This window comes from Lytechinus variegatus, chromosome 12 (assembly GCF_018143015.1).
Source record: "Lytechinus variegatus isolate NC3 chromosome 12, Lvar_3.0, whole genome shotgun sequence".
NCBI lineage: Eukaryota > Metazoa > Echinodermata > Echinoidea > Temnopleuroida > Toxopneustidae > Lytechinus > Lytechinus variegatus.
In genome coordinates this window covers 18,679,884-18,700,135 of record NC_054751.1, presented here as the reverse complement: position 1 = coordinate 18,700,135, position 20,252 = coordinate 18,679,884, and the positions used below count along the sequence as shown (strand labels likewise).

Sequence of the window (20,252 nt, the reverse complement as noted above, 5' to 3'; positions counted from 1 at the left end):
CAATATTATGCAAAAGCACTCGGCGCAAGCGCCTCTTGCTTTCGCATAATTGTAAATACCCTCGAGTGTGCTGCATCGTCATAACACACTCATAAATGTGCATTAATTGTATAATACTAAGCTGGTTTATTAAAGTTAAAACTAAGAGAGCAAAATTTGCAGCAAACAATTATTTTATGAGAAAGCTTTTAAAAGCAAGGTTAATTATCATAGATCTTTATCCCGTACATTGAAATCAACTCATCTTTGTGAAGTCATCAAATCTTAGTTGAAAACCGATTATTCTGATAACTAATACAAAGGCATATGTGGGACAGTGTATCATTGCTTGCCCAACATTTTATGGAATTTTGTGCAATTTTACTCATTTCTCAACAATTACCCATTTTTTCCGGAGCCAATTTGCACAATTTTTTTATTTATACATACATGTACAAACACTTGGTTGGTCATTTTATTGGATTCTTTTCGAACTCATTTTGAGATCATTACCACAACAGGTATCTATCTTCAGTATCATTATTATTGACAAGTGGAGCGCCTATGGTAGTCTCGCCTGCATTACATGATTCAATATACATGTATATAGATTTTTTAATATTCATTAATGCATATAGCATTTCCATTTATTTTAAAGCGGGATAAAAGCGAGTTGTAGATTAAATGCCATGCTCAAGGGCATAGGTGCCGCGGCCGGGATCGAACCCCGGACTTTCCATGTATAGCCAGACGCCTTAGGGCCACCGCACAGCTTACGACCCGACTGGTCTGCGACTGGCTTGCGACTGAGGGGAGATGAATCGCAAGGCAGTCATAAGCCTCGACACCACACACCTTGCGATCCGATCTGCGACTCAGGCCTGTCAATGAAAGTCTGGAATCCAATATTAATCCAACATTTTTAAGGAGATATTACAATGAACATCAATGTATAGCAGATGTAAGTTTTGTGGTTGTTGCAGGTCTTCTTTAATCAGAATCGCTCGGATATGAGTATGAGCAATCAAGGGGCACTGCACAGACTAAGGGCACCTTACCACACATTTTTGTTTTCCATCATGCAGTTTTAAACTGTCAAAACTTCTCTGCACTGGGAGTATATCAAATATTGATCTAACATTGATGAATACAGTGTCAATTGATCTACCTCGAATACAAAGATATGCCAGTAAAGTCTCATCTGACAAATATCATTACTTTAGATGAAAGTGTACTTCTGAAAAGTATGAAATATAGTTTATCATGCGATTTAAATCTGAAATCCAGATTATTGCATAAAGCTTTCTGGCCGATTCTAGTGCATTGAAATTAGTCTCGGCAAGAGCAGATCGATTGCATATTGGATTAATGAAGGTTAGAATTACATTTTTTATGTAAGTTTTGGATCCTCTTATTTCATAAAATTGACCACATAAATGGATGAAGTTTACTTACTTTCCGAATACATTTTACCTTACAGTTTATTAGTAATCGATTTAAGAGTAGCAATGTAAGACTTGTCTTATCTTGTCTACATCACGAATAATTAAAATATGTATGCACATGTACTCAGTATTGAGGGCTTATGAAAAATCTAAAGCCACGTTGCCCCCCCCCCCCCACTCACTATATATTTGTATTTTCTGATTGAAAATCAGTCTGCCTCTCGCATGACAATGATACAGCACTTTGTGGTTTGGCTCAATTTCTTTAGAGTGAGACCTCTACATCCATCAAACACATTCAGATTCCAATATAACTTTCTACTCTCGGGTTCCAGGGAGTGTTTCACAAAAGAATTATGTCTGACTAAATGAAGTGATGCATTACATACAACATGCAACACGCAAAGGGAACTTAAGTGTGATCTTTTATAATGAGGCTTGAACCTTTGTGAAACATACCCCTGGAATTATATCTGGCCATGAACATGTCCCGACTCGTCTGATGCAAGGTGAACGTTACCGTCTCTGACATTGGATTAGGCTAGGTGTAGATTTACTCAGATTGGGTTATGAATCTGCAACCAGATCATACTGCACTCTGCTTTCGCTATTTCAATAAGCTTTCACAAGTAAAAGCTAGAAATTCAAGTCTATGAAGTGCATCTATAAAGGAATGTCACCTCTGCTTCTGTCTCTTCTCTTTAGGCTCCTCCCCAGGAGTTCTTTCCTGGCTCACAGGCTTTTTGGCAGCCTTTGCCTCCATCTCTCTGAGCTGCTCCACCGATAAACCACTGGCTTCCAGGCTAGCCTTCACCTTCCAAAGTTCACTGGGAGCTAATTCTGTTACTTTCTGCACAGACATCGCAGACCTCACTGTGCAATTCCTGGTAACTGAAATAATGATTAGAGTACATTAAACGTATGAAATGAATAAATGAATAATTAATTTGAAAAGTAATCATAAAAATAATTCATCTTCTCATTTCCTATTTCATAATATTTTTCGAAAAGAATAACCATGATACAGTTCCATGATGAACTTTAATTATAACAGAGGGTATCAAAAGAAAACAATTCCCAGGACTTATAACAAGATTTTAGGCAGATCATTCATGTATTCCATCGTAAATGTGGAGTAAAACAAATATCAATCATAAATATTGTATTTCTAAAAGAAATCAATCAAGTTTATAAATTCTATATTGGCAAGAAAGGAAGACTGCCCCCCCCCCCCCAGCCCCCGTGATGCAAAATTTGAAATTTCAAACATTATATCACTATCTGTTTAAGCAAAGTGCCAATCGAATATATGTTTTTAAAAACCAAACTTGCTATTTAAAGAGAAATGCCAGTAGTTGCAGTAAACACTAATTTCATGAGAAAGTCTGTAAAACCGGGCTTAATTGCCAGAATATCATCGAGAATCTAGATCTGGTACAGTTACATAAACTGAACTTTGGGAAATCATAAGATCTAAGCTGAACAAGTGGAATGCCTCTGGCTGTCTCACCTGCATCACGCAGTTCAATATATAGCATCAGTGCTGACTTTGAAAACTACTCTAACTCGCACAAGATGTTCAGTGATACATGGTTACTATTATTTCCACTTTTTATGAACTAGACCAATAAACTTACAGAGATATAATGGTTATTCAACAAAAAACCCCAACATGGCCAAAGTTCATTGACCTTACATGACCTTTGACCTTGATCATGTGACCTGAAACTCGCAAAGGATGTTCAGTGATACTTGATTACTCTTATGTCCAAGTTTCATGAATTAGATCCATAAACTTTCAAAGTTATGATGGTAATTCAACAGATACACCCAATTCGGCCAATGTTCATTGACCTTTGACCTTGGTCATGTGACCTGAAATGCGCACAGAATGTTCAGTGATACTTGATTACTCTAATGTCCAAGTTTCATGAATCAGATCCATAAACTTTCAAAGTTATGATGGTAATTCAACAGATACCCCCAATCCGACCAAAGTTCATTGACCCTAAATGACCTTTGACCTTAATCATGAGACCTCAAACTTGCACAAAATGTTCAGTGATGCTTGATTACTATTATGTCCAAGTTTCATGAATCAGATCCATAAACTTTCAAAGTTATGATGGGAATTCAACAGATATCCCCAATTCGACCAAAGTTCATTGACCCTAAATGACCTTTGACCTTGGTCATGTGACATAAAACTCATGCAAAATGTTCAGTGATACTTGATTAACCTTATGTCCAAGTTTCATGAACTAGGTCCATATACTTTCTAAGTTATGACATCATTTCAAAAACTTAACCTCAGGTTAAGATTTTGATGTTGATTCCTCCAACATGGTCTAAGTTCATTGACCCTAAATGACCTTTGACCTTGGTCATGTGACATGAAACTCTAATAGGATGTTCAGTAATACTTGATTAACCTTATTGCCAAGTTTCATGAACTAGGTCCATTTACTTTCTAAGTTATGATGTCATTTCAAAAACTAAACCTCAGGTTAAGATTTGATGTTGACGCCGCCGCCGTCGGAAAAGCGGCACCTATAGTCTCACTCTGCTATGCAGGTGAGACAAAAACGATCACACTGTAGATCGCCAACACAGATAGGCACAAGTGGGACAGTTTATTATTATTGCTGGAATAAAGACCCGAAGGAAGAGACTGAATCCACGCTTAATATTTTGCTTATTTCTCAGCAATTACACAATTACACAATTTCTATTCATACAAACAGACACTTTGGTTGTCATTATATTAGATTCTGTAAAAAGTCATTTTGAGATCGTTACCAAAACTGGAATTTATCTCAATCCAAACAGGTTTCCTCTAAACATTCATTTGTCAAGGGAAATAAAATCATTACATCCAAAACTTAGCCCTAAAAAGACTACAGGAGGAATACACTCCATGACATTTTGCCAGGGGCTCTTCTTACAAAGAGTTGTGATTGATCCGATCAATCGCAACTATGGAAAGCGAGCAAAGCCAACATATAAAATGCATGTTTGCTAAAAAAATTCTCTACATATGAATGTATATCCATACCTTCCAAGATTTCTTGACAAATTGGTGTGATCTCCTTCCTTTATAAATAAAGGACATTTCTCAAATTTCCTGCAGAAAAAACTAGGTTGGAAAATGCTTATTCCAATCTTGAAATGAACCATAACTTGTTCGTGAATATTGTTTTATGGTGGTGGTTCAAATGATTATGCCTACTGACACTCTTTCACTTAAACTGGTAAAACATGACAACCATAGATGGCCAGGGTATGAAATGTCATACATACATGCATGGACGAGTGCTGAATGACAGTTGATAGAGATGGCAGCTTTTGCTTTGTCCTCACTCAATCCAAACAGGTTTCCTCTAAACATTCATTTGTCAAGGGAAATAAAATCATTACATCCAAAACTTAGCCCTAAAAAGACTACAGGAGGAATACACTCCATGACATTTTGCCAGGGGCTCGTCTTACAAAGAGTTGTGATTGATCCGATCAATCGCAACTATGGAAAGCGAGCAAAGCCAACATATAAAATGCATGTTTGCTAAAAAAATTCTCTACATATGAATGTATATCCATACCTTCCAAGATTTCTTGACAATTTGGTGTGATCTCCTTCCTTTATAAATAAAGGACATTTCTCAAATTTCCTGCAGAAAAAAATTCTGACACTGATGGATTTCCATAGTTACGATTGATTGGATCAATCGTTACTCTTTGTAAGATGGGGCCCAGATGTCCACATCCGTGAACATAATGTTTCATTACATTTGGAATTTCCTGCATATTTTGAGACCACATACAATATTGATTGTCAACTTTGAGTTGTACATACATGTAGAGAAAAAAAAGGCTTTATGAACCACCCCCTCAAAGGTCATAAGAAACCATGAAAAAAACTGACAACAAATTACAGCTACAGAATTTCTGTTTGCTGATCTAAAACATCTCAAACTTCTACAAAGGCTTTACTATTTCCAGGAAGTATCAGACATAATAATGATGAGCTCCCCCCCCCCTCACTCAAAAAATGGGATTTTCTTTTTTCAAAGGCATATTGATTGCTTTAATCCAAAAGTGACATATACAGTTTTGCTTCTTTTCATGACAATTTTGCACCTGATACCTTAACTAGAAATAATGAATAAAAAAGTGCTGAAAGGATATAAAGAAATAAATATTCCTCCAACCTCAGGTGCTTTTTATAATAGTCCATACAATTTAACAGGAACACAACCTTTATGCAGTAATAAAAATAAAAAAGCAATATAATCTCATGTATCTCTTTTCAAAAGCATTGGCTGAAGGAATATTATTGATGTGTCCTAAGGCAAGTTTCTTCTTAATGGGTTCAAAACTCAGAAGTGTTATATTTCATCAGTTTTATTGTTGCTCATATACCCCACAGCATTCATTTTAAAAGCTTTTCAGTTCTTGCGCCTAAGAAATCAGGTTCAAGATAGGATTCAGGTTATATGAAGATTCAGGATGTTCACTGATTTTAACCTTTTGAATAAAAAATACATCTAACAGTGTCATTGTAGATTTTATTTTTCACAGAAAAATACATAAAGAACACTTGTTAGTGGTTGTATTTTTCTTTACCAATTCATTTCAATATCTAATTAAAAATGCAACATGATCTGACAATGAGTTTCTAATCACAGATTATATTCTGGATACTCAGAATAGATGTCATGTGTGTTCTTTTTGACACATCAATCAATATATTCAAGAGATCATTAAATTTAAAGGATACAAATTGGCAACATCATGAGGTCCTCGTATCTCCATCGCCTATTATCAAACAGATAAGGAAGTTATGACAATTCATATTTCACAAAAGAAATAGATTCACAACATTGGCAGTATTAAAATAAGGGTAGGGACAGTGATTTTCTGTTTTACCGGTAAATAAATTAGAAATTTTGTTTGGTTCTTATACTTTCATGTAAAATATCATGGAATTCATTTTTGCAAAACAGAATTCAGGTTTTTGCTGTGTACATTTTCAGTGACAAAATAGAATTTCCATTTTTGATCAAGTTGAAACAGAATAACAGATTTCCATAAACGGAAAAGACAAATTTTTTAAACCGAAAATCACTGTCTCTTTAAGGGGAACTGATAATGTCACATACTCAATGAATCCATTGTATCTAAATGATATAAATGTATAAACCACAGGGTCACTGCACCTTGAAAAGTTGGTTTTGCTCTTATATTTGCTCTTATTGTATAATCTAATCAAGGGCTTCATATTACTTAATAAAAATATAATATTCCATAATATAAAAAGTACAAAAGAAATAGTGTGTGACATCATTGATTCTCTCATTTGCATATCAACCATGTTCATTTTTTATAAATCACATAAAACTTCAGAATGCCACATCTTCCTTATTTTTGATTGGATGAAATTTTCAGTGGTATGCATGTTTGACTTTCTCTTATTCAAATAAACTTGTAGTAGGGTTGAACTTGAAATGGATATAAGGAAAAAGAAAACATCAAGAACTCACATTTTCAACTGCACCGCTCAAGATAATATTCTTGCCTTTGGTCTAACACTAACAAGGTCCAAAGCGTTATGGAACAGATATCTTCGTAAACTAGTGTCTCGAATAGCTGGTGAGTAACATATCTCAAACTTTACTCCTCTCTCAAGAGCCTTTATAGTGGAAAGAAAATAAAAAGGTTCATTAGGCAGAGTATGTGCAAAAATGTGGTCTCAATATTCATACATTCCCATTATTTATTCAGTGTTTCTTTGATTTTCTGTCTTTATGCCATTGAACTGGTTTCAGGGAGATAGGCTTTATAAGATTAAGTACTCATATGGATTATGCATTATGGAATGCATTTATTATCTACTATATTCAAATATATTTTTAATGATTTGAAATGCATTTATATGATCTTACATATGTCTTGTTAATATGTAAATTTTTCAATGATTTGGAAATAAACATTTGCATGGACTTACTGGTTTTATGGAGTGATATTTGAAGTAGAAAGGCAGCTTTGTAGTCATATCACATGAGATGATATCAATCTCAAGCTCTGTGCAAGCCTTGTGAAACATCTTCTCAGTGGTGGGCTCTACTGCCAGAATATCGTAGGTTGATGTGCTGTCAGACCGCTAAAGTAAAGAATTATTGAAAAGATTTGTGTACATTTAAAAACATCACATCCAATCAACTGGTAGACCCATAGTTTACCCTGGAAGGGGGGGGGGGTGATTATCTAAACTGATAGCACTATCACTTGGCACTTTCTGGGCTCAGTTACATGTAATTGGTTTATTAAACTGCTGCAGAGCTTCGATCAAGTTTACCATAACACATGGATATTCTTGACCTGACTAAATAATAGACTTAACTTACTATTTCTTTTTAACTATTGGTTTATTGCTAAAGATCACATATTTCAGCCATCTAATAGTCATCACAAAGTTTCCAGAAGTAAAACAATATCAAGTGGAAATACACAATTTATACATACACATTTTCAGAACCGTATAACCAAATGGGCCTAGCATCGTTCTGTGTATACATGTATCACTTTACATCATAGGTGAAAATTATTTGGTTGTCTCATTTGCTTTTTGGAAGACTATGTCTACGACAAAGATACTCATACTCCAGGCTATTTTAAAAAACGCAATGCAGGTTAATGGTCAAGTCCACCCCAGAAAGTGTTTGATTTGAATAAATAACGAAAAATCAAACTAGCATAGGGCTGAAAATTTCATCAAAATCAGATGTAAAATAAGGCAGTTATGACATTCTAATGTTTCTCTTATTTTTCACAAAACAGTGATATGCAAAATCCAGTGACATGCAAATGAGACAGTCGATGATCCCCTTCACTCACTGTTCTCTTGTTTTTTGTTTGTTAATAGACATTATTTCATTTTTTATAGACTTGACAATAAAGGTCCAACTTGACTGAGACATATTTATAATATTAAATAATGCTAATTCCACATGTTCAGGAAGGAATTATTGTTGTTTCGCTTGACAATGAGAAAATTAGAATATTTCATATAATAAAATACAAAAGAAATAGTAAGTGGATGATGTCATCAGTCTCCTCATTTGCATGCCAACCAGGATGTGCATATAAATTTTTTGTGTAATTAAAGCAAATTTTACGACCAATTTTGATGAAATTTCCAGTGTTATTCTTGTTGGATTTTCCTCTTTTTATTCAAATCAAATTTTTGTTGGGTGGACTTGTCCTTTAATAGAGTGTATCATGGAAAACTGATAGCTCTATTTGTTATATTTCAAATTAATTTTATTTGCATTGTATCTCTGATGAGGATTGATCAGCTTACCAGGACGATGGTTTGTGCAGAGTCATCTAAGGTCACAGTTAATCTCGAGAGGACCTTCAGTTCCTTCCCTTGAGCCTGTTTAAAAATTGGGGGCAAGAAAAAGAGAAAGGATCTTTGAAATGTGACCCGTGGTATGTCTGTACATGACATATATCAAGCAGGCGATTCCCATTAATTAAAAAAGAGCAATCCTGAATTGAAGACCAAAAAATAACTAAGGAAGTGAGTGAGTATAAATATATAAATAAATGAATAAATAAACTTAAATGATCAGTTCATTAAAAAAAAATAAAAATTTGGCTACTTGAAGATCCAAAATGTCCAAGAGCTTTAACAGTCAAATTCATGAGCACTGTGGTCAAATGAAAAAAAAAACTTTGTTCAAAGTCCTATATTGTGAAAGAGAAACAAAACAAAACATAAAACCCAAATGAAACTAGAAACTAATTGATTCATATTGTTTGTTTAATATGATACATCACTGGAATCAATATTCTCATATTAACCTACCTTTAGCTGGTCACTTTCAACATGCTTTGACCTCTCAGGGGCACTTGGGATCTACGGAGAGATGTTTAGAATTTAAAAAGAACCATTGTAAAAAATAAATGAATACCACTGGGGTCGAAGGCCAACCAACCGCTTCTATTATTCAGTGTAACCCCACCAAAAAGGAAATTGAGTTTCTCCTTTCTTTTTCTACAGAGTTAAGTTAATTTTGATATTTTATGATACATAAATTACCTTCTTTTTTATACAATTACAGATGAGCAAGAAAGTTCGTTTTTTCGATGTCAAAATAAAGTTGAGCTGAAAAACTAGTCAGGAGACGACATCTTTGGCAGGAAAGGGATAGCACTACTTCGTTCATGTTTTGCTGGGGATGCGGATTCAAGCATGAATTTCTGTACAAATCGTTTTTGCCAGGCATCAGTCTTAATCAAATTTTTTTTAATCCCATGTGTGACAGATCCACTAAGAATGTGGACTCAAACTATTAACACAGGAGTATTCACTGATTCTACCAGGATTTGATTTGAAATACATGTAGAATGTGCTTGATGGTTGGGATACCTACCCCTGAAAATGTGTCATTTTGCTGGGAAACACTGTATAGTTGAAATACACAGTGTCTTTACTGCAATGAATGCAACCATACAGTTTGTCATATGACACCAATGGAATTACATACCAGAGGATTAAAAAGAAGTCATGTGATACATGTATGCGCTATACAAGAGCTGTTTATTGTTTTATTAAATTGTAGAGTTTAAGTCTGATATATTATTGGATTTCAAGAACAGAACTCACCTTTGATTTGCGATCCAGCTTCTTCTGCCTATGATCAATTGCAACCACTTCATATCCCACTGGAAGGGGGGGGGGGAGATGATCAAAATGAAAAACAATTAAAGAATGCAAAACAAACTGCTCTTAAATCAAGTCCATAACCACATCAGGAAACTGTATCTCCAGATATTTGTAAGATTATGGTGAAACATTATTGTACCGGCACCTAATTTGCAACCCATTCTTTCAGACTGTTCCCCATGCATGTCCCCTGTAGCAGAAAATGCATAGTGTGGACATTTGCTCGGACTCTCCACCCAAACATGTTGGGTCTTTTTTTATTGGGGAGGTGACCCTAGAGGAAACTCAACATCTTAAACTTGTTTATATCATAAGAGCTCACTTGCAAAATGCAGAAACAAAGAACTTCCTTTTAAAAAGTGGGTATTATTTTCATGAAACAAGCTATCAATTGGTTAATTCCTCTTCGTCTCATGCCAATTGGTCCAATTGCCAAGTCGTCTACTATCATTTGGTCTACCATCAGTTCGTCCACTCCCCACGTGGTCTACTTTCATTTTAGTCTAATGCCATTCCGTCTAGTAACCAGCTGGTCAAATAGCCATTTAGTCAAAAATACCATTTGGTCTAATTGGATTAAAGTATTAATTGTGCAAAAGGAATGGAAATGAAATGGATATTATATCAACTGGTTATGAGAGGAAATGGTCAGAGACGAAAAGGTGATTAGACGAAGTGACAATTGGACCAAATGGTTATTAGACAAAATGTTGGACGGAATGGCATTAGACTATTAAAATGAAAGTAGACCATGTGGTGAGTGAATTAACTATCAATTAGAGTGAGCATATAGGTTAAGAGATCCAACAAATGAATGGATGAATTTCACACAATTTCATTCATCATTGAACCGTGTACAACAGGCAGATCAATTTACACAACGAAAAATTGTTTTTTGGCCCGCTACATATAGCACAGAGGGCTGGATGGTCATGATGTTGGGGTTTTTGAAGAGAATGTGGATGCTCGATCTTTAATTCAAGATCTCCACCCAGGGCTTCCCCCAAGAAATGGAATAAGGTTGAATGCCATAGCAATTTCACAAAACTTGAACAATCACTTCTATAACTTGTTGCTACACGATGCTAATGTACTTTAGCAATAACATTAAAATGTAATCATTTTTTCTGTGTTAAAAAGGGATTTTTTGAATATGTGCCAAATAAATGATTTTGAGGAAATGTTTAATAATGAAAAGCCATTGAACTCTTAGACAAAAATGAGGCAAACTTCTGGACTCACAAAATAACATTTGCGCAATTCCACAGGTTGGTGGACATGAGCTTAAAAATTAAAATTCAATATTTTCTTGAATTTTTTAATACTTTAAGTCCTTCATACATGATAGTTTCAGGAACAAGAAATAAAAAGTTTATTTTCATATGTATACTTTGGAAAAAAATGGTCAAAAGTTGTGTCTTCCATTGTGTACCAAAATACAAGAAAAATAGTGAAAAATGAAATATGCCTTATTACCATTTTGTTGTTGCAACAACATACCACTTTATATATTTCTGAAGTTTAGAAGAGTCAAATTACTTAAAACACACAACCGCTTTTCAAGTAAATTTGTTGTACTCATTCAAAAATAAATATTGCAACCTGCTCAGGTGATGTAACGTGAGTAACCGAAAAAACTAACTTTGTTTTCTGAGAGAAAAATTCTTCACAGTTAATTGGTGGGATTTTAAATTCTCTTCCTTCAAACAATCTTTGACACAGTGATGACTATCAAAATCATTAAAAAGTACAATTTTTTATAAAATTGATGAAGAAAAACTGTAACGTGAGTAACTTTGTAACGTGAGTAACCATCATGTAATGTGAGTAACCAGTAAAAATTATTCAGTTCGGTAACATTTTCTGTGGGATGTCAAGTTTTAAGTCTCATGGTGAGTTGTGAAGTTATTTTTGATTAATTTAAAGCAAAATGAGGGTACATCTCTTTGATGCGACTCTTTGTTCATCAAAATATTAGTGGTCATACAATCACACAAAAAAATTGAATATTAGTAGAAGTATTCACAATGCGAGAGTGCATTAGTAAGACTTGGTTTTGATTAACCAAACTTTAAAGAGTGTTTGAACAGCACATTGAATGCCCTTACCTGTAACCCTATCTAGGCCGGGGTATTTTGGGAGTTGATATGGCCCGGGGGGTGGGGGAGGGGGGGGCTCCCAGGCCCCCCTTGAGATCTCGGCCATTGGCCGCACGATCACGCCGAAAATTTGCGTGCAGGTTGTCTTGGACATAATCTACAATACTATATAGTAATTTATTTCATGCAAATTGGTATTAAGCGATTATGCTAATTTATGCATAATTAGTAAGCGAAATCATACTTTTCCCTCCTACTCCCTAATAAAGCTCCAATTGTTCCAATTTTTGGTATAAAATCTCTTTTAGATGTTCCTAGCAATGAATTTTACACACATTATTGAATTTTTAATGACATGTGTGTTGTAAACCATACATGGACAAAATGTAACGTGAGTAACCGTAACGTGAGTAACTATATTATCTGCACCCCAAGTAAAAACCATGTGTTCTTTATTTTTTTAATTATATACAAAGTTTGTCTCCCTAATATACTTCTTTTAAATGGATATAATCAACTTTCATAAAAGCCTTGTATGAGGAGACTTTTCACTTATGTTGACTTTTCATTTTATGCATGTCCAAATCATGTAACGTGAGTAACCGACACATTCCAAAGATTTGCCAGGAGCATAATAGAATTTCCCAAGTTTTGTTTTTATACGAAGGATAGTCAGACTGTGTACTTTGTTGTGATAAGGAGATGTTTAGTTCCTATCAATATTAATGGAGTTACAGCTCCAAGTATGAGTCAAGGTGTCTCCAAATGTAACGTGAGTAACCGTGGAATAGCCCCTTTGCACAAAGGGGGAGGGTGGGGAAGCTTTGCTGACTTGATTGCGTAATCACAGTGAAAAAGTACTGGCATGCACGTCACTCATGCAGGGCCGTCACCAGCTTTTTTCTAGGGGGGGTGCTTTTTATGAAAAAAAAACACAAAAACACAAAAAACTTTTTTTTTTCAAAAGAGCCCTCAAATATCCGAGCCCTCAAATATCCCTACCCCCCCTCCGGTTTTGTTGTTTTGTTTTGTGTTTTTGTTTTTTTTTTAATTTTTTTTTTTTGGTTCTGAAGGGGGGTGCGTTCGCACCCTCCGCACCCCCCCTGGCGACGGCCCTGTCATGACGTAAACTCCCATTGTCAAAATTCATACCCCAAATTATTCAAAGTAATTTTTAATTAATTATGCAGACAGACCCTAGTATGAGGTTTATAAGTAATATTAGTTTACCCTTATCTCATCTGTCATGTCTCTACCTCAGGCAATAGTTCGTGTAGGCTCCACTACACCTGCCTACCACTACCCTCTGCTACACCTACATGTACCCGAACTGTCGGGCGATAAATTACTAGTACTCGCTCTCAAAACCAGTGGTAAGCTGTGTCACTTTTCGCTAATAAAGGCAACATGTCATGTAAAAAAAGACATTAATCCTATTTGACTTGGCTATAAATTCAGGCAACATATATCGGGGGGGATTGTCAATTTGACCCCCCCCCCCCCCAGATTTTGGCCATGAATTATCTCCGTGAAAATTTGCTTGTGGGTAATGCCAGATGTAAATTTCACGACTGTATAGTAAAATTTTCAAAAATCAATTGCTTATATTATTGTATTAATTAATTATGCAAATAAGCATATAAAATTTGCCCTACTATTTTTCTTTTGTGTATGTTTTTGCCTTTAACTCAATTTATATAGTAGAATGCTAATTTTTGTTTAACATATAGATTTTAACATTTCTGACAAAAATCAACAAACAAACTGTTGAAAAATAATCAATTTCCTTTGTATCTTATTGTTTTTTTGTTTTTTTATGTATTTCTTTGTTTTTTTCAAACCTGTTTTTTATTGTTTTTTATGAACTTTGTCAGGGACACTTTTGTGATCATAAAGAACATAAAATAAATCAATCTAAACCAACAAAAAAAATGATCATATATTCATGAGTTTTGGTTGAAAAAAACAATTTGCATTGACTTTGTACATGAAATCACGTCTTTGAGCAATTTTGGGACTGACATAGCGCATAATTTCGGTACCGCGTACCTGGGAATCGCAAATTTGGTCTCAAAAGATGCACAGCACTTAAAAGTAAAATGTGAGTGAGCAGCGTGGTCAAAAAAAATTTTGCGCGGTGGCGTAGCATCGAAATTTGTTGAGGAGGGGTCAAATTCACCACCCCTCAGTTTAGCAAGGGTTCAGCGTACTCTACATTGACTAAACTTAATATTGGGCACAGACTCACTCCTTGCCCTTTCTTGTAAACGTCATTTGAAGCCGGTTCGCAGTATGCCACACGTATAAATTTGCAATTAATTCACCACCGAATCCAAAATGGCAAATGCGAATTGCGTATGACCCCTGTGCTTAAGAGGATGATCTCATCTGCCTATGAAGGGAGCTGCTGTAATGTTTATTGGGAGTGGAACATCCACAATTTCATAATAGATCTTGAAGAGCATTGTTGATTGTGCAAAAAGACGGCAAGTGGATTAAATCAAGATTGAGGGTGGAGGCTATTTGTGAAGATGTGCTCTTCCAGTAATCTTGGTTGATGAAGAATGCAGTGCTCAGCCTTCTGTATCCTTTCCAGATTTCAACATTGGTTGTTGTGTGAAGGTTCAATACCTCAGCTCCATTTTAGCTAAGGTCTCACAAGTGCTTGGTATGGTAGGCTCTGGGGACGGTATTCTGAAAACGTTCTTATCTTGCTTTCCATCCTATGCTCAGTGCGTTAATTTTTATTCCTCACACAAAAGCTTGGTAAAAAGATGAGAACAAAATAAAGTTGCATTCTGAAAATGTTCTTATCTTTTATATTTCTGATAATATTCACGATAGCAAGAGGGTTATCACATCTCACAAAGTTTGCCTTTTTTCTTGCTCAAAATACATTTAGATGGCCACTGCAGTAATAGTAACAAGTATTCTTTCCACCCTTTCTTACATTCACCCTTTATTTCATTATTCTCTTTTTTTCTATCCTGACTTTTTTCTTTGTATATTGCAGTGATATGAATTACAAGAGCAAGTTTAATTCTTGCCTTGCATAGAGCCTGAATGAATAAAAGAAAGTTATGTAAAATACTAACAGGTGCAAGCTAAACTCTTGGGCATAGAGCCTGAAGTGAATGATAGAAAGTTACAGGTCACCCTGTATTGTATGCCTGCACCAGGCAAGGTGCTTATTTGGTTTGGTTCTTAGGGCATGTCCTGGGGCCTGTTGCATGACAAGATGAGCGATACGTAGGAACGTCCTAGGACCATTCTTCCAAGATAGGAAGATTGGCGACAAATCAGCGCTTTCCGTTTCACGAAGGCAATTTTGTCTTCCAAGTCCGCAACATCGTTTTATATCGATAGTATCGGAGAAATATTTAGTCTTCATCGTCACCTGTACCTTTTATTTCGGAATGACGAGTTTTCTTAAAATCATTTATTTCAATAAAAAGAGATCAAATGATGTTTTATTTATAACTGATTGTAGAATTGATGTATGGAGCTTACTTGAGGTAAAAAGAGAAAAGACTTTAAAGATTCACAAACATAACTGAATAAAATCTAAATTTTCATTATTTCCCTTATTTAGAACACGGTGTCCTTTTAAAGACACCTTTCATTGATATTTCAACGAAAGAGACCCTTGCCCGATATAAAAATTGATGTAACTTAGTAATTTAGACATTTTAGTAGTTCAATATTCTATATTTTATAGAATACTTATATATGATGACAATTTTGCAAATTATGCGTTAATATGTTATTTGTTGAGGTAAAAATAGGGTTTGAATGGTGTAAACAAAATCAACAGTGTCTGATTGTATGAGACTAAAAAGGAAAATATGAGAGGCTGCGTGTGAAATATGTAATTTATTTATTTCATTTGTTAGATATAACGCAAGAAATACAAATGTGAGTGTTTAGAGCATAAACATACCTCAGTTGCATGATGAGTATCCAAAGACAAGGAAAATATGAACATTGCTGCAAACATGGCCAAGTGAATAAAGTAGTGCTATGCAATAATAATTAAAACATAAGATAGAAAAAGCTGTGTAATCCGCAATGGAAAAAATACCGTTAACCGGAAATAATGCTAAAAATCACAACGATCATAAACGTTGGTCATATTTAAAGTTGATCACTGAATTAATTTAAATTTTAAGAATATACAAAATATATATGACAAACATGATTCTTTTGGAGCCTACCCTGCGATTTGAAATGCGCCTCTTCGTATGGACTTTTCATCTTTTCTTTGTGAACTTATCTTCATTTATATGATTGTGATGGATTCGTAAGATATGGGCCTAATCTGTATCTTAAATTCAATTAGCTATTTCTGCAGATCTTTGTTTTGTTACATCTCAAGTTATCCCAAATCCATTCAAGAATTAATTTTCATTGATTATAATCAAGCTCATCAAAAAAAATAATTATAATGAAAATGAATAAAAATAAATGATTTAGCATGTATAACATCTTTGTGTCTTTTTTTGCTGAATGTTATAAACACGTTTTTTACTTACATAATTACTTTTTAAGAAATTTGTTTTCATGTTGTTTAATTATCTATATTGAGAAAGCATAAGGAGTCAGAGAGGGAGTGCAGCCCATTTCATAGTTCGAGTTTATTTATTTCTTTAATAGAAAAGGGGTGGGGATAGGACGTATAGGGAGAATAAAAGAAAACATATTTTGAAAATATTTGGGCTTACATTACCCTCAGAGAAGTTGAAATGACTTCCGTTTTGGTCGTCTTGTCGACCTGAAAAGTGATGACAACTAACCCCCATGTAAAAAAATAACTTGGTGCCATCCCAGATAAAACGCACCCGGGAAAACGCATCAACCCCCTAAAAAATATGTTTAAATGTGATATGTCAGTGTGGCTTGCCGTAACCGCATTTTCTCTCATTGCCGACGGTGGCGGGCGGTGTGCAAAGAAGATCATGCCTACATAGGACATGTCTGGAGGTGTCTTTCCAAGGACCATTCTTCGTATCGCCCAAATCGGCTTTGTGAAACAGTTGAGCGATATCTCGTTCTTACGTAGAACGGTTCTACGAAAGACCATTTCATGCAACAGGCCCCTGAACAGGACCATTGATACATGTATTATTGAGAGAGTAGACAGGATGTACCATGCTATAAAGCAACCTGGCAGTTGACTCTTCATGCTCTTCAACCTTGTACTTGTAGTTGTCTGTGAACTCAGTATTTGTGAAGTCTGAAGACTATTGGAGTTAAAAGCTGAATAAAGTGAATATCGAAATGATTTTCTGATCTCTATACCCACGTCTTTATTTTGTACCCCGTATGTTTTATATTTTCTTTTTCTTACCTTCTGTCTTTCGACCTATCATTCATTTTAATATACATCTGTAGTTTTATTCTTTTGAATTTCTTAATTTCTTATTCTTATTTTGCTTTGTTTATTCTTCATCTTTTTCCTTGTTTATTTTCCCTTTATTTTTTTCCTAAGTCTTTAATTGCCCCCCTCCCCCTTTCCTCTGTTTCGTCCCTTTTTTTCTCTCTTCCTTCACTTTTTACATTTTCATTCCTTCCATTTCTCTTTTTCTTACTTTCTTTCACTTGTTTTTTCTGTTTTCGGTTCTTTATTCCTTCCATTTTATCCTTTTCAATCTTATTTTGTCCTTTGTTTTTTTTTCCTTCAAGATTCTTTCTAATAAAAAAAAAACTTTAAATTTTTCCTCAATTTTTCATTGCTCACTTCAATGATAATCATATTTCTCCTCCTTTTTATTTCTTTTATTCATTCTTTTAATTTTTATTTTCTAAGTTCTTTTTGCTTGCTTTCTTTCGTTTTGGTCCTTTCATTTTTTTTATTTCTGCTTCATTCTGACCATTTTCTGGCTTCTTACTTTCTTTCTTCCTGCTATATTCTTTATCTGTACCTGCTTTAATTTACTTTAATATTTCTTTACTTTCTTTCTTTGTGCATGTCTAAAAATAAGTCATTGCATGCCTATTTCGCGCAATGCGTCAGAAACGGTGTCACGCAGCACCCATATTCTCTTGACAGAAACGCTTCTATTGGTTAAACTATCATGAATTTAAGCGCATTTTGATTGGTGATATTTTAAAAATGGGCGAGTTATTTAGTCATGGTTAACTTCTAGGAGGCAGTCCTTTGCACAGCCAACAGCAGTTGCAGTTACAGAGATTGACATGATAAAGAATGCATTGAGAACATTTTCAGATTTTGTGTCAAACGCGAACCTGCCGCAATCCCTAATTTGATTTTGACTCAAAATGTAATTTGTTAATGTTTCTGTCATCACATCAGGCCAGCGCGGCCCGCGGCCCGGCTTCACGAGCGAGCCGAGCGCGATCCGCCGCTTTCGGCGGGGAAGTTCCCCGTGCCGAGTCAGTGGATGGATGGAAGGATAACCTGCACGCGCCTCAGGAGAAAATTTTTCATAATAATACTTACATCTTGCTGCTCTAGCGATTGCTCTTTGTTTTCTCTTCTCGTCAAACCGATTATCTATCAAATTTAGGTCAAAAAATTGCGTCATGTTTTCGATTGAATTCGACTTCCATAGACCATATACCATACATGTACACGTCATGCACGTGGGTGAATAGTGTTTATGTTACAATATTCTTACATTGCGTCGAAGGCCAAGGCGATCGACCAATCACTTTGCCCGTTACTCATCGCCGCAATTAATGACAACCCGGTGTTTTGATTGGATAAGGTACTCCGCGAGCGCTCGAACCCGTCAAATTCGAAGAATCGCCAAGTCCAAGACAAGTCATTAGTTTATATCATCTTATATGGTAAGCCTGTTCATCTTAACACTAAAGTAAGGCATTGTAATTTAGTCAAATAGTGTGCGGTGAGTGAAGTGTAGTTTCTGGTTATACCGTTTTTATGTTTGTGGCAGATTTATTTTCGCCTGGGATGCTGTGTGAAACTATTTGCGAGTGTACACCTTAGTCCTTACACTTGTACAGAATGCGATGGTGATTTCGTTCGTGTGCTATATGAATATGTGTATCAAGGAACCATGATATTAACGATTTAGTTGTGTGTATAATAATTTACTTCAGCTTGTATTTCAATTGGCCACTCTTTGTGCAATGCTTTTGTGCGAGGTTTTTAGTGTGATGAATTTGTGTGTATGTCTGATTCCATTTCAAAAGTGTAACTATTTTGATAGCTAGCTCATAGAAAATACAAGAGAAATAATAGTGGAAATATAGCGGGGTGGAAAATAGAGATTTGTTTATAATTTGGTAAACATGGTCATGGATGGTATGGTAGTGGATCGTATTTATTACCGAACACTTTTCATGAATTTGATCATATCAAACACATTATTCCAATAAAATTCACCAAACTTTCACCATAAATACACGAATACCTACAAAATATAAATATGCAGAAATTTTGCCGAAATTGTTTTTTATTTTTACGACATCAGCTTCCAATCGGACCCCTCTTCGCAAGTGAAATATTTTGGTCACTTGAAAAGGTATCGTATTACCGAACGTGTGTTTTCTATGGGAAAAGTTGGGAAAACAACAAAGTCACTCATGAGCTATTTTGACCATATTTTATTGTTTTGAGGATATAAAGACTTCGAAATTGTGTTTTTGATAATTTTTCATCATTTTTCTATTTAAGTTCCCTTTGGAAGGAAGTTGCAAAGGTTTGAGCGTATTTGATTATTTTCTGACGCATATGATGCGCGCGTTCGGTAATACAAGGCCCGTCGGTTATACAATCACTCACTATACTAAAAAAGAGTTTGTTCATGTTGTTTGCCTTCTTTCTTAATCTTGGAGACTTGCACTGTTAAAAAAATGTGTAAATTTCAGTAGTCAACTTTCTGGGTCAAGTTGGCACATTTAAATGTAGAAGTGAAAGGTAAAAGAATGCAAACTGGCTTGGTTAATTGTTAGGCTGTCTGGCCTGGATTTAGAATTAGTATTTTTCGGGGCTCAATGAATTTGGAAGAGTTG

General features: G+C 35.1%; 2 protein-coding genes across 11 annotated transcripts in view; one reads left to right on the top strand and one right to left on the bottom strand.

The window, feature by feature from the left end:
- Positions 1-927: 927 nt before the first annotated feature.
- Positions 928-18,853, bottom strand: LOC121424647 (ribonuclease P protein subunit p30-like). Its single transcript, XM_041620378.1, is given in 10 exon segments — positions 928-2,315; positions 4,725-4,804; positions 6,202-6,239; positions 6,965-7,006; positions 7,009-7,113; positions 7,429-7,584; positions 8,785-8,859; positions 9,295-9,345; positions 10,096-10,154; positions 18,715-18,853. Coding segments are annotated over 10 exon segments (960 nt in total). The 3' UTR covers positions 928-2,100.
- Positions 18,854-18,913: 60 nt separating this feature from the next.
- Positions 18,914-20,252, top strand: part of LOC121424645 (kinesin-like protein KIF20A) — a 43,536-nt gene continuing 42,197 nt past the window's right edge. For 4 of the 10 annotated variants that reach the window (XM_041620368.1, XM_041620370.1, XM_041620369.1 and 1 more), the window contains exon 1: positions 18,916-19,064. The gene's annotated coding sequence lies outside the window, so the exon portion shown is untranslated. Of the gene's footprint in view, positions 19,065-20,252 lie in introns of all 10 variants that reach the window. The other 6 variants (XM_041620373.1, XM_041620374.1, XM_041620377.1 and 3 more) reach the window with 3 other exon arrangements.